Source organism: Xiphophorus hellerii, chromosome 16, assembly GCF_003331165.1.
Source record: "Xiphophorus hellerii strain 12219 chromosome 16, Xiphophorus_hellerii-4.1, whole genome shotgun sequence".
Classification (NCBI taxonomy): Eukaryota; Metazoa; Chordata; class Actinopteri; order Cyprinodontiformes; family Poeciliidae; genus Xiphophorus; species Xiphophorus hellerii.
The window spans coordinates 1689795-1702595 of record NC_045687.1 but is presented as its reverse complement, the minus strand read 5'-3'; the positions used below and the strand labels follow the sequence as shown (position 1 = coordinate 1702595).

Genomic DNA, 12801 nt, shown 5'->3' with positions numbered 1-12801 from the left:
AGCTCACAGGATGACCATGAGGAGGACTCTGACTGGCAGCAGAAGAACCAGTCGCTGGAGGAGCTTTCATATGGCTTAGATAAACTGTCTGTGTTCATGAGTCCAAACAACCCCTCAACTGCTTTTACGCCTTGATTCACGAGGGAAGTAAGAGAGCTGGGAGAACGGACACACTGCAGGTACCATGTCAATACACTTTGACTCTCCCTATGGCCTGGATACAAGCACTGATGTCAAGTTAAGTTTAATGGTGTAGCAGATTTATGTAACAAGTAGTTACAGTGTTTTACACCTTGAAAACATAACAGTAACCAATAAACATTACATTTTGTCAAATGCCATCATCAAATCAGCAAGCAAATATACACCAAATATATGAATCAATGTTCCAGATATTATTTATCAAAGCAACTCTAAACAAGTTGTTTTTAGCCTTGATTTAAAGGAACTCGGTGTTTCAAAAGTTTTGCAGGCTTCTGGAAGTTTGTTCATGATTAAAGGAGAATAAAAACTGAATGCTGTTTCTCCATGTTTGGTTCTGGTTCTGAACCAGTAGACCTGATTGGTCTGGAAGGTTGATACAACAGGTACCAGCAGCAGATGGAATTTGTTGTTTCTCTAAAATTCCTATCTACCATATTTAAAAGTGCAGAGTAATATATGGAAGTATGTGTTTAATTTTGGTGATGGCAATCGCTGACCAAATGGTGTTTTCTTTATAACTTTGTAATTTTGTGTTTTTATTATGTAAACTCCTTGCTGCTGAAACTTAATTGATTTGATTGAAGTGTATTAAACAGACAAATCTGTAGAATGCAAGTAAATTGTCTTATGTGTTTGACTGCTTGGCAAATGTTTTCATGAACACTGATATAACTAGAAATACATAAGATATCAGAATTAACTTTGTTATCAGTTCAATTACTAAAACTGGGCTGATATTAAAAAACTTTTTTCTCCATTTTCTTGCTGCTTCTGATTCAGGAGCGTAGATGGTTGGTCATGTGGTATTTGTTTGACCATGTGACAGTGATGCACCGCTGGATGGTGAGGAGTTTGACTGAAGCAGACGTGTGATTGTTCCTCCACAGCGTTGAAGAGCTAGGAAAATAAATATGGGTCTCAGTTATCGGCTATAACAGTAATATTATTTTTGGATATCTATATCAATCAAATTTTCAGATCAGTGCATATAACACACATTCAATAATGCAACGGCCATTCCAATTCAATACATTGTGCAGCTCTATTTAGAATGAGACCTAAATTGGCTGTTTGTTGTTTGATTTCAGGTTATTTTGTTGCTAGTCTAACATTTTCTCTGCCTTTCTGCAATTCCTGTCAGAAAATATACTAGCTTGTTTCCAAGTAGGAGCTTCAACTGTTAGTTTTAATGAAGAGTGTTTGTGTCAATGTCATCAAGGTCTTTTTCTGAAAGACAAGAAGCCAAATGTCTGCTTTAGTGAAGGACTTACAGGAACTAGATAGGTGAAACTGTTATTGATTTTTTTCTTAACTGTTTCTATGCATTGATTCTTCAAGGTTTAAGCAATTCAACCATGCCACACTTAATCAGATGTTTACAGGAGATTAACGGCAAGGAAAATGGAAATGACTAATTAACACAATCGCTGCAAGAAGATTTGGGTACCAGAAGATGAGAAGCTCTCCTTGCAACAGACAGTTTAATGAACATATAATTAGAAAAGAGAGGCGACATTAGTCTGTTTGGCAGGTGATCTGTGGAGAATGCTGTATGGAACGTTGCCAGCGGAGTGGCACAGATTCAGTCTTGTTTGTCCATTGCTGCCCCTCAGGGGCGTGCTAAATTAAGCTTTGGACTCAGTGGTTGTTTCCTAGGAGTCTTGGCTTTGTGCAGATGTCTTTCTTATTTGGAGATAGCGAGTGAAGACCAGCAACATCAGAGAGGAGTTTGCTCCATTAAGAAAAGATACAACTTCCAAGACATAAACCATTGTGAACAATCTTATCCGTCAAGATTTTAAAACTCTGTTTTCTTGGTTTTGTTTGTTCTTCGTCAGCCTTATTTCCACACAGAGCTTCAAGATCCACTCACCTGCACTTCCAGGTGATTTTTTTTATCAGTTTACGTCATGAAGCATCAATGTGAATCTGATGGAAATATAAAAGTACTTCATTAAGCTGTGTTCAGCTCAAGTGCTGCGTAAGTGGAAAGAGAACATTAACATTTTTGGCTTCTGGTCGACTGCACTTCAGAACTGGTTTGGTCCAGTTAATTATCGGCAGCGCCAGGCACTGCAGAGCTGCGCCAGACACAGCCTCACTAAGAAACACAACAGTTGTTTTCTTAATCCCAACACAGCTAAAAATATATATATGTTTATATGAACCGCCACGCTGTAGCTCGTTTCAATAAGGCTCTGCTAACAGCGGCTATAAGACGTCAGAAATTTAAACTGAAGCTAAATCTGACATAGTTCTGGACAAAAATCCCAAGATCAGACAAGGATAACTGAAATAACAGAGATGCATTTTTATGATGATGCTGATGATCTGGCTTAAGTCCAGCAGTTATAATCTGATTCAGCATTCGCAAACGGATCGGTCCGTTCCTGCAGGGGGGATTTCTGACAGGCAGCGCGAGGCTAGAGATATTACACATCTACGTAGTGTCAGGAGTTTACCAGGAAAGGGTTGCTAGTTACTTCAAAGCCTATGTCACATTGACTGAAGCCTGCGACAGATGGTACTTTTGGATGTAGATGTTTCCGAGCAAAGTGGAACCATCCTTTCATCTTACAATTACAATTCAACTATTACTGATATCGCACACTTTCGCTGGTAAGAAACTGAAAATGACAAGTTCACTTAGCATTCGTCAACAACTCACCGACGTAAGTGAGTGTTGCACAACAGAAATAGTCATCCAGCTGGAACTCATTGTTTTAAATAGTAAAACATAATTTAACAAAGCCTCAAGTCAGATAATCTGCCTCAAGGAATTTTAAAAATTGAGGTACTCAAATCATTCAATGAATTGTTACAAACCTAGTTATAATTTTCTGAACTGTATTCAAATCAAATTGTAAAGTCCCCAAAGATTCCCACTGGTCTTTAAAAGCCTGTAGTTCATATCAATGACCAGCTCGGGTCTCTCATCTTTGTCTCATCAATCCTGCATAGATTTTCCATGAGGTTCAAGTCGGGCCAGTCAGCTGGCCAATCAAGCACATTGGTAAATAAAGTGGTCATTAAAGCAGGTACTGGTCCTACTCGCTGGAAGGGCCGGTGCCAGGTCCTACTGGAAAATGAAATCAATATTTCCATAAAGTTAATCAGCAGAGGGAAGCATGACGTTCTGTAAACGTTGCTCGTTGGATTCTGTGCCTCTCCCCTATTCCTCCAGACTCCAGGACTTTGGATTTCCAAAATAAAGCTATAATTCACTTTTCTCTGAAGAAGATTTTAGGCTACTGACCAAAAGTCAAGAACTGATTGGGTTCATACTCTGCAAATCTCCCAGAGTCCTTTAAAAGAACTTTGATTCACAAGGTTTTAGTTATCCATTTACTATCACAGGTTTACTTTCCATTAACATGATTAGATAAAACAATATGAACAGCAAGCTTCTTTAACAATAACCTTTGGTGGTTTTCCCTCTTTGAGTCAATCGCTACCAAAATACAACAACTAAAGGCAGGACTTTTTGATGTCTCCATGTATTTTGTTAAAGGGGTGAAAGGGATGAATTCAATTTTATGCCCCCTGACCACCAAATAATGAAGTTGCAGCCCATCAGCTGACTTCTGCAGGGGTAAACCAATGCTGCGGCTCAAGTATGTGATGTAGCAATTACAGAGGGTCTGTGCAGCAAGCTGAAGTGGAGATTTAAGGCTAGAAACACACACACGCACACACCACTCTTGTAGTGTGTTTCTGACTCATTACTTCATGGCTTTAACACAAAATGGATGGATGGATAGAGATTGACGCTTAAAAATATTTTTTTAAATCAAAAAGGCTTCAACAACCAGCTAATGTGATGGTGTCAAAAATCAAGTTGCGATACAAACTGAATTTTTGAAAGTTAAAATGTGCAGGAAAGAACTGGCTCTATGTATGATTTAAGCATGAAGCAGATCAGAGGAGGGCTGTTTGGAGACCATGAAATGGGAAAAGATACCCAAAATCATGGAATTTCTTACCCAATGCTCTTGATGACGAGCTATCATCCGACGTTGATAATGTGGGATTTTGATGTTTCTTTGGTGTGTTAGAGTCAAAGTATGAGATTTCTAGCCGCCACCATGGTCAGTTTGTCTGTAACGACGTTAGAGACAAATTATCATGGAGCTGAAGTTGGGAAATGGCTAACGGCCATTTCCACTTAATTTTTCACTCCCTTAAGCATCTTTAATCTGCTCTAGTTTAAAAAGTTAAATACTTAACACTTCAAACCTGAATTGGATTATTCCACATTAATGGAATATTTGAAATCAAGTGTGAGATGTGTGAAACCTTTAATATAAAAGACATAACTAAATTATAGATAAATAAAAACTCTTATTGGCAATTGGCATTGCAAGAAGGCCTGTCACAATAATCAAATCAATTACTTGCATAATAAATTTAAATAAGCTCAATCATTTCCATTGGCATAATTTATCATTTTTCTCTTTCTACCAAGAACTGGATGATAATTCTTCAGTCTGGTGCTTTGGTCTCAACTAACTTATTTTTTGAAGGACAATATTGTTTAAAGAAATCTCAAAACAACAATATTATCGTTTATCACAGTAACTTATGGGACAATTTATCGTCCGGTAAACTTTGTTATCATGACAGATCTGTCGGCAAGTACTTAAATAGAAGTACTTGTTCTTGGTTTTAAAAATGACTAATTATTAGAGACATATTGTAAGGAAATTCAAGTGATTTTAGCATTTAAAGAGAAATGATGAATTCACTGTTCTCATAACTTGGCTAACTTAACTCAAGCAATAAAAATCGAGTAAGAGGCTGATTAAGTTATAGAAAACTCATATTTCTCAATCAGATTTCTAAAGGTCGCGACGTGGCAGTAGCAGATTGATTGTGGAGTGACCTCGGCCTCTGTGGACTCTCTGACCGATCTGCAGCTTTACTGATAACGACACTGAGGATGACTCTGTCAGCATGTGAACCGCAGCCCTAACAGGCTGCAGATGCATGGCTGAATCTGCTCACGTGACAGCGGGATGGGACAGGTGTGGCCACAGGCTTCATGCCCAGAATACAAAGCCAGGCATTAAACACTGCGCAGATGAGACCACACCTCTGAGCCAGATGTTTTTACCGCTGCAGGGACTCGCTAATGAGCCGCAGGCGTCACGAGGAGAGAATGACAGCAGTGACTAATAAATGACAGGTCATACCTCATCTAGTAAAAGTCACACCGTTAGAAGAGATGCAGCTTAATTTAGCGATTTACAGAAAAGATAAAGAATACTGGAAGACGAAGATATGAGGGTATGGGCTCATGTTTGAAATAAAAATACACGAGGAAGAAAAATATGGTTTCTTTTGATGGCGGGTTGTAAAACATGCAATATTCAATGCCAAAATGTGTACCAAATTCTGTAGATCAAAAGATTTCAATTTATCTGAGCTGAAAGTTATTATTCACCTGCTGGAGTTATCAAAGTGTCCAGATGTCAGTGGGGAAAATATTGGTAAATAATTCATGATAAAACTCTGGGAGCTCCTTCTGTGAAGAGGCTGCTTCCTCTGTGTGTCTCCCACTAGAGGGGGTTAAGCACATCTTCAATGTTCATTAGTCAGAGTCTGAGACAGAGAGCAGACTGTTGGCAAGAAGCAGCTGCTAATCTTCCTGGTTATTTTCACTGGCTGACAGGTAACTAAACAACTACCACCTTTAACAGTTACTTTACTAAAAACACAAATAACTGTCCTCTTTGTATAAAACATGAAACCCAACAAAATGTAGCCCTCAATTAGGCATAACATTATGACCTGGTGGAACGGACAACATTTAGAGGGCAATCTTTGTGATCCAGCAACCATTCCTGACTCATTTCTCTCTGCCTACATAACCCAGAATGCCGTACGGTTCTAGATAAGAGCTCAGTGAAAATATTTAACTTCCTATCGTATTTTCGATTGATATTGATCACGTCAATCACAACTGCTATAATGCTACAGAGGAAACCAACACTTCAGTTAATGTTTTTACTCAGTGGTGGCTGAATTGCCTGAAGTTTGCTTGTTCTGACAATAACATATAAAATGGTTAGATTTATTTTATCTTTTGCCCTGAAAAATCAGCAGTATAGAAAATTAGGGATTTCTCTTTGTACTGGTATGGAGTTTAAACACATTTTAGTTAGAAACCGACATAAAATTTGTACATTTCTGGCTCACCGCTTTTGATGGAAAATACACATTGCAGAAGTAGGAAATGAAAAATTAACATAAATTCCTTCAAATTAGAGTTAAAATTTGTGATATGAGACAAGTGAAAATTTATTTGTCTTCTTTATCACTGAGAAAAGAAATGAAAACATTTCAGAGAAATAAATAAATGCAACCAACTACAAAATGTTTTCTTAGCTTTAGCTCATTAAATCACAATTTATAAAAAAAACAACTAATTTACTTATTTGCCTGAACTAAATTACCATGGCATTAGATAAACAAGTGATTTTTTAATTATTACTAAATGTTACTGTATTCATATCATAAGCCAATACTTATAATAGTAACTAATAACACAAGCTGAGTCAAAGCTTCTAATAAAGTAAGTGTGTGTGTGTAAATGAGGGTTTGGGAGGTAGTGTGTTCCACAGCTTGCGTCAGCAAGAACACAATGACTCACAGTGAATCCAGGTTGGACCAGCGTTGTGACGACAGCAGCAACCTGTCTTCTGTTTCTGCTGCTAACTACACGATCAACAACAAGAACCGAGAGCCAAGCAGACGGTGTAGTAAACATACAGGACAGACAAACCATGTACTTTATGTCTCTGGAACAAACAGATCTCAGTAATTTTGTCTTATTCTAAACGGATCCAAAACCAGCAGACCTGTGTGAGCAAAGGCATCTTATCTTTTTACATCCAAAAATCTCCAATGTCATTAGGATTTTTTGTGCTAGAACAACATAAAGTAGGAATAGTATTTATATTATTTTTCAAATCTGAAATGTGTAAATCAAAATGTATTCAGCCCTATGAATGTGTGATGTGTTTCTACCAGCTCTAGTGTGCAGCAGTTTCAACTTTTGTTCATTCTTATTTGCAAAACAGCTCCAGTTTACTCAGAATGATGCTAAATGAAGCTATGTTAGTTCATTTGTAATCCTGTTTCTGTTAAATTAAACACTTGTATATAACAGGAACAAAACTTGGTTTGTCCACCATCTTATGACTATTTTGAGATGAAACAGAATATGTACTCCCATTCAGTGCTTAACTTGTCCATCCTACACTTGGCATGGAGTGATATGGAGGAAAAAACACCTGTCAGCTAAATAAGCTTGTTTTGTTTGACACTGCTGCACTTTAACTGGAACTGAAGCAGAAAGAAAAAACAACTTATAAACTGTAATCCATTTTTATTTGGATTTTATTTATACAAATACCCCTGAGACGTAATCTGTCACACTTTATTTTTAGATTTACTGTGACACAGAAACAACTCTGTGTGGCTGAGGGCAGTTAGGAGGAAATTTAAGTTATTTATAGCTAATGTTTGTTTTTAGTTTCTATGAATAGAGTAAAGTTCATCATGCAGATTGGTAATGGCTGTTGGTAATGCTTTAGGATTGCATTAGAATGATTTAATGTTATTTTTTGTATATTTGCATTACTCATAAATAAGCTCAAGTAGTTTCTACAGAACCTTTATTGTCCGATTACAAGATTATTTGTCAGAATAATCAACAGAATGCTCAATTACTAAAATAATCATTAGCTGTAGCCCTATTGTTGATATTTGTAAATGGTGCTGCTATTCTTGCCTGGTCTGTCTTGAAAAAGAGAGTTTATATCTCCAGGTTTTTTATCTGGTTAGGTAAAGGTTATTACTAATATTTTAAGGTTCAATCTGGTGGTAAAGGGAAAAAAAAAAAAACAGAACCAGAAGCCCATCAAGTCAGTGATGCTACAGATTTCTGTTGACTCAGAAAAGGTAAAGCTGATTACTAAGCTCATTCCAACTGATACCAGAGAGGTTCTGCAACCATGCAGTCATTAAGAGTCGGGGTTTTTGGGATATGGAGCCGCCATCCCACCTCTGAGATCCTCCACAGAAATACTGAACCACAGCAAGACAAAACAAGTTCATGGGGGAAAAATATTATGCTTTCTCAAGTTTGTCATGTTTGAAAATATTTCTTGCTTATTTCATGTACAACTCTTGTCCAAGGAACGTGTCCTTTAGTGCAGAGGATGCAGTCGCTCATGTCCTAATAAACTGTCCAGGTGCTACACTTGTGTGATTCAGAGTTCCTCTCTGTATATTCTTCACAATTAGGTTATCAATTAGCGTCAAGATAATCAAGTTTGTCATTTGTAAATCGATTCAGAACCGTCCATTTCTTCACCTCGATGCATTCAAAATTTGATTTTATCCCTCAGCCCTAAATCATGTTAGCTCATTCTTACTGCCACCACTTGCGTCCTCTAGATCTGCCAGTTCCTTGCATATAGAATCATTCACATACGCCTCAAAGATCTGCATGGATCAGACTACATTCAAACCGTTGCTTCTGGGATTTGATTGGTTTCTGTGAGTTTTTGTGCTTGTTATATCTGCTGAAAAATATTCAGCCCATTTGTTCTTGTGCTAGGTTTTATAAATCTGCAGTGTCCTCTCTGTGTGTGCATAATAAAAGTTAAGACATTTATAAAGAAGCGTCTGCATAGAAGCATCACATGCCTTTAAAGCTGTTTTATTTGTATTCCAGATGTGAGATAGCTAAAAGGCAACGTAGGAACAGGTATAGCAGCAGAACTAAACAACAGTTTACTTTGTGCAGCAGCCGGATCTCGATAAGTTTCTACACTACAATCAAGCTGCAAGCCATGACGCCTGGCAGGGATTACCAAGGGATTACAATATATTCACCCCAATGGGATTCCATCACATGGTGGATCAGAGTCCTGTGACAGGGGACCATTGAAGAGCTCTCCCTAAGAGCCACAAACGTTTCTGTGACAGATTTGACAAAGAGCCCAGTGCTGTCTGAGAGCTCAACACAAACTGCTGTCTGGCTACAATATAAACCACTCGCTGCAAGCTTTTAATGTAAATACAAGTTGCTCAAAAAGTATAAATCCTAATTTTAAAACTCATAAGAAAAGCAGAAAAGTGCCTCCAAAAATCCGTCATAACACAAGACATCTCATTAATCAGGATAGTGAACAGCATGCATTACAACCTTTATGTGATTAAGCCTGGAACTGCTGATGAAACTAAGTAACAGCATCAAAAGTACTGTCACGAGAAATACTCTAAATCCCCTTGTTCTCCATTTGTTGCATTAAACACTGGACGCCATCTGTTGGGTTGGCAGGCTGAATGCAGCAACAGCAGGGTGGCAGCTGCCGGCCTGAGACGCCACAGCCCGGCCAAAGCTCCCTCTTGTATGTGGATGTAGTCTGAAAGTATCACTCTGGGGCTCGTTAATGGACATTTCAGACTAGAACGAGGACCAAAACAAAGCCAAAATGTTGTTTCCCAAAATAAAAGGCAGTCTCTTTGATCAAAGTGAAGAAATATTGGCATTTATATATATTTTTTAAATGATCTACTCTATCAACCCTCTTTTGATCCCCTCTCTCTACTCCAACCCGTTCTACAGGCAGTAGGTGACGGAGATGGGCCTTCGTCTGGGCAGTTGGAGTGACTCCCTGTGGTGGCCGCCACCGCTGCCGCTGTTGCTGCTGCTGTTCTGCACAACCCCCTCCTCTTTGGGTCGGCCCTTCGGGTTCCCCGTGCCCTCCGTGAACGTAGCGGTGGTGTTCAGCGGCCCAGCCTACCAGACGGAGATAAAGGGCCGTTTGAGCCGGGAAAACTTCATGGACCTGCCGCTGGAGGTGAACCCCATCACTGTGCTGGTCAACAACACTAACCCACGCGCTCTGCTCACCCGGATCTGCGACACCCTGTCAACTAACCGGGTCCACGGCGTGGTGTTTGAGGACAATGTTGGCTCTGAGGCTGTGGCACAGATTCTGGACTTCATCTCCACACAGACAGCTGTGCCCATTGTGGGTATTAGCGGCGGCTCTGCAGTGGTCCTGCCATACAAGGTCAGTCAGGGTCAAATTTAAGGAAGGGACGGGACCAATGAAGACCCATTTGGGGTTGCATGCAATGTGCTGAGTTGCTGTTTTAAAATGTCTCCTCACTTTTGAGGTTTCTGTTGTTTTCTACGCACTTTTTCTTGGCATGTCTCCCTCCACTGCTAAAAACAGCAATTAGCATAAATGCTTCAACAACGTTAGTTCTTAGGGTTGGCCGGTAAGTTGATTTAATCTGTTAATTAACTTTTTGGCTTTTGAAGACTAATTCTTAAAAAATCTGAACTTTTTTTTACCAATGGGTTGACTGACATGAGCGTGCTTTAGGCCTACCATCAGCTTCTATTTATTTGGACTTTGAATTCAACTCAACTCAACAATATAGTATTAGGGGCAAGCTAAGTCTTTTTCTTTAATTATGAGAATAATGTTCTATTATTACCAGCATAAAGCTGTAATATTAGAAGAAGACGTATGTGAAAAACAGCAAAACATTTTAATAGTATCTTTTATATAATCCATAATACTTAAAAAATACTTATTCTTTAACACATCAGCATCAAATTATTATCAGTAGCAGGACTTTGAAATGGACCTACTGCCAGTTATTTTTCATAACAACTGTGTATGTTGAGAAGAAACAGACTGAGCTGGTCAAGTCAGAACTTCATGACTGTCTATGTTTCTCATTAAAATGACTTTTCTCATAATTTTAAGATATGTTTTCTGATAAAATTACATCTTTCTGCTAATATCACTATATTCTTAAATAATGACTATGTTCTATATAATTAATTACTCTATAAACTGTAAATTACTTTGTGTTTCAGTTCAACAGAACCTTTTTACTTATGGGTACATTTCAGTTAGAACCTGATGTTCAGGTTCTGTCTTTTGTAATATATTAGTCAATCACTCCAAACAGTCTAACGCCTACTGTACTGTAATTACACTCCCAAAAGCAGAAAGGAAACCTTTTCCCTGAAAACTAATGATGTATGTCATCAAACATCATTATTTCCATATGGACAGCAAATGTGCTGAAATAGCTGACATTAGACTCCATTATTTTTACAATGAATCATAAACAATCTCAGTCTGCAGATAAATGCATTAATAGAAATCAGAAAATGGAACCGGAAACAGATATCTCTCATATTTAATCTAACCTTTGACTTTATGATCAATGTGGAGTTTGAAATCAGCTCAGCTCCGTATATTGTGAGAAGGGAGTCGTGGTAGAGGGCTCAAGAGAAGCTTGTGACACATCTGAGTGTTTAAACTTTGTTTGGTTTGAAGCTGGGAGGTGTAGCAGCAGTGATCCATCAAGGAGGCATAAACACTCTGCACAAAGGGATCAGCCACAGGGACAGACAGTAATCCTTTCAAAATGGCTTTCTCCTGGTTGTCTACTACAGATGTGTACAGAAGGACAGGCTGGCAGAGGAATGTAATACCATGGGAAATGCTTGTTCAAACTGATGATCTTAAAAGATTTAGGAAACAGTGAATGTCATGTTATAGAATAGGACACGGTTGGAGGAAATATCAATTTTGAGAGTGAAAATAATCAACATTGATGCACCATAAGATATGCATACATCACTATGATCGATCTAAACTTCCAAAGAAATCTTTAGACTACTTTGTATAACTGGCTGGACGTTTAGTCACCCCTAAGCTTTCCAGGATGCTTAAAACCTTCTGAATAAGGGAGTTTACAAGAGTTACACTGGAGGAGAGAGATTTTAGCTTGTTTTGATCCATTTTCATCTGCAGTTTGTCTGATAATCTTGACAAAAGAAGTCAGGAGACTCAGGAGACGGCTGGAGGCTTCACAACTGAAACTTGGCTTTAAGCAGAGCAGCTAAGCTGATAAACAAGGAGCAGAGTTGGTCTTCAGTTTTATAAAGAACTTTTAAAAGACAACCGGGTCAAATGATGAACTTGTTTATCCTGTCCATAAAAAAGAATCCAGCTTCTCTGTAAAGCAGCTTTTATTCTGATCTTTGTGCAGCCGTCTGCTAGGCTGTGTCTGACCTTACGGCTTATTTTGCTTTAAATGTTGATTGTTTATCTAATTTCCAGCACACCGAGCTGCATCTACTTTTAACCGACAACATCTGTCTGTAAGCAGTCCTGGCTCTAATATAATGCCAAGTCAGGTTAAAGGGCTTCATTTCTGTTTAGCTGCTTTCTGCCATATAGTGGTTGATCATTTGTGCTCTGGTAATCAGCCATCAAACCCACTTTGTATGGGCAGATTATTGATCTCAAAGTTTCAGGTATTGGTTGTTTTTCTGAATATCTGTCAGACCAATCTATTGTTTATAACAAAGGAGCCAAACTGGGTGGTAAAAATAATTTCTATTTTAGATTACATGGAGGTTTGTTTTCATCCTGCTGGTTTTTTTCAGTACTCCATCTGGGATTTGTCCCAGTGAGCTCAATTTCTCAGGATGCATTTCATCCTGGCCAATCAGTGAACAGACGTTGTGAACAATGACTTTGAATT

At 38.4% G+C, this 12801-nt stretch overlaps 1 protein-coding gene across 1 annotated transcript in view; it reads left to right on the top strand.

Annotated features, from left to right (window-relative positions):
- grin2ca (glutamate receptor, ionotropic, N-methyl D-aspartate 2Ca) overlaps positions 1-12801 on the top strand; it is a 53027-nt gene that overhangs the window by 7203 nt on the left and 33023 nt on the right. The window contains exon 2 of the mRNA XM_032588083.1: positions 9845-10295. Coding sequence (XP_032443974.1) covers positions 9861-10295 — 435 coding nt within the window. The 5' untranslated portion in view covers positions 9845-9860. The remainder of the gene's footprint in view (positions 1-9844; positions 10296-12801) is intronic.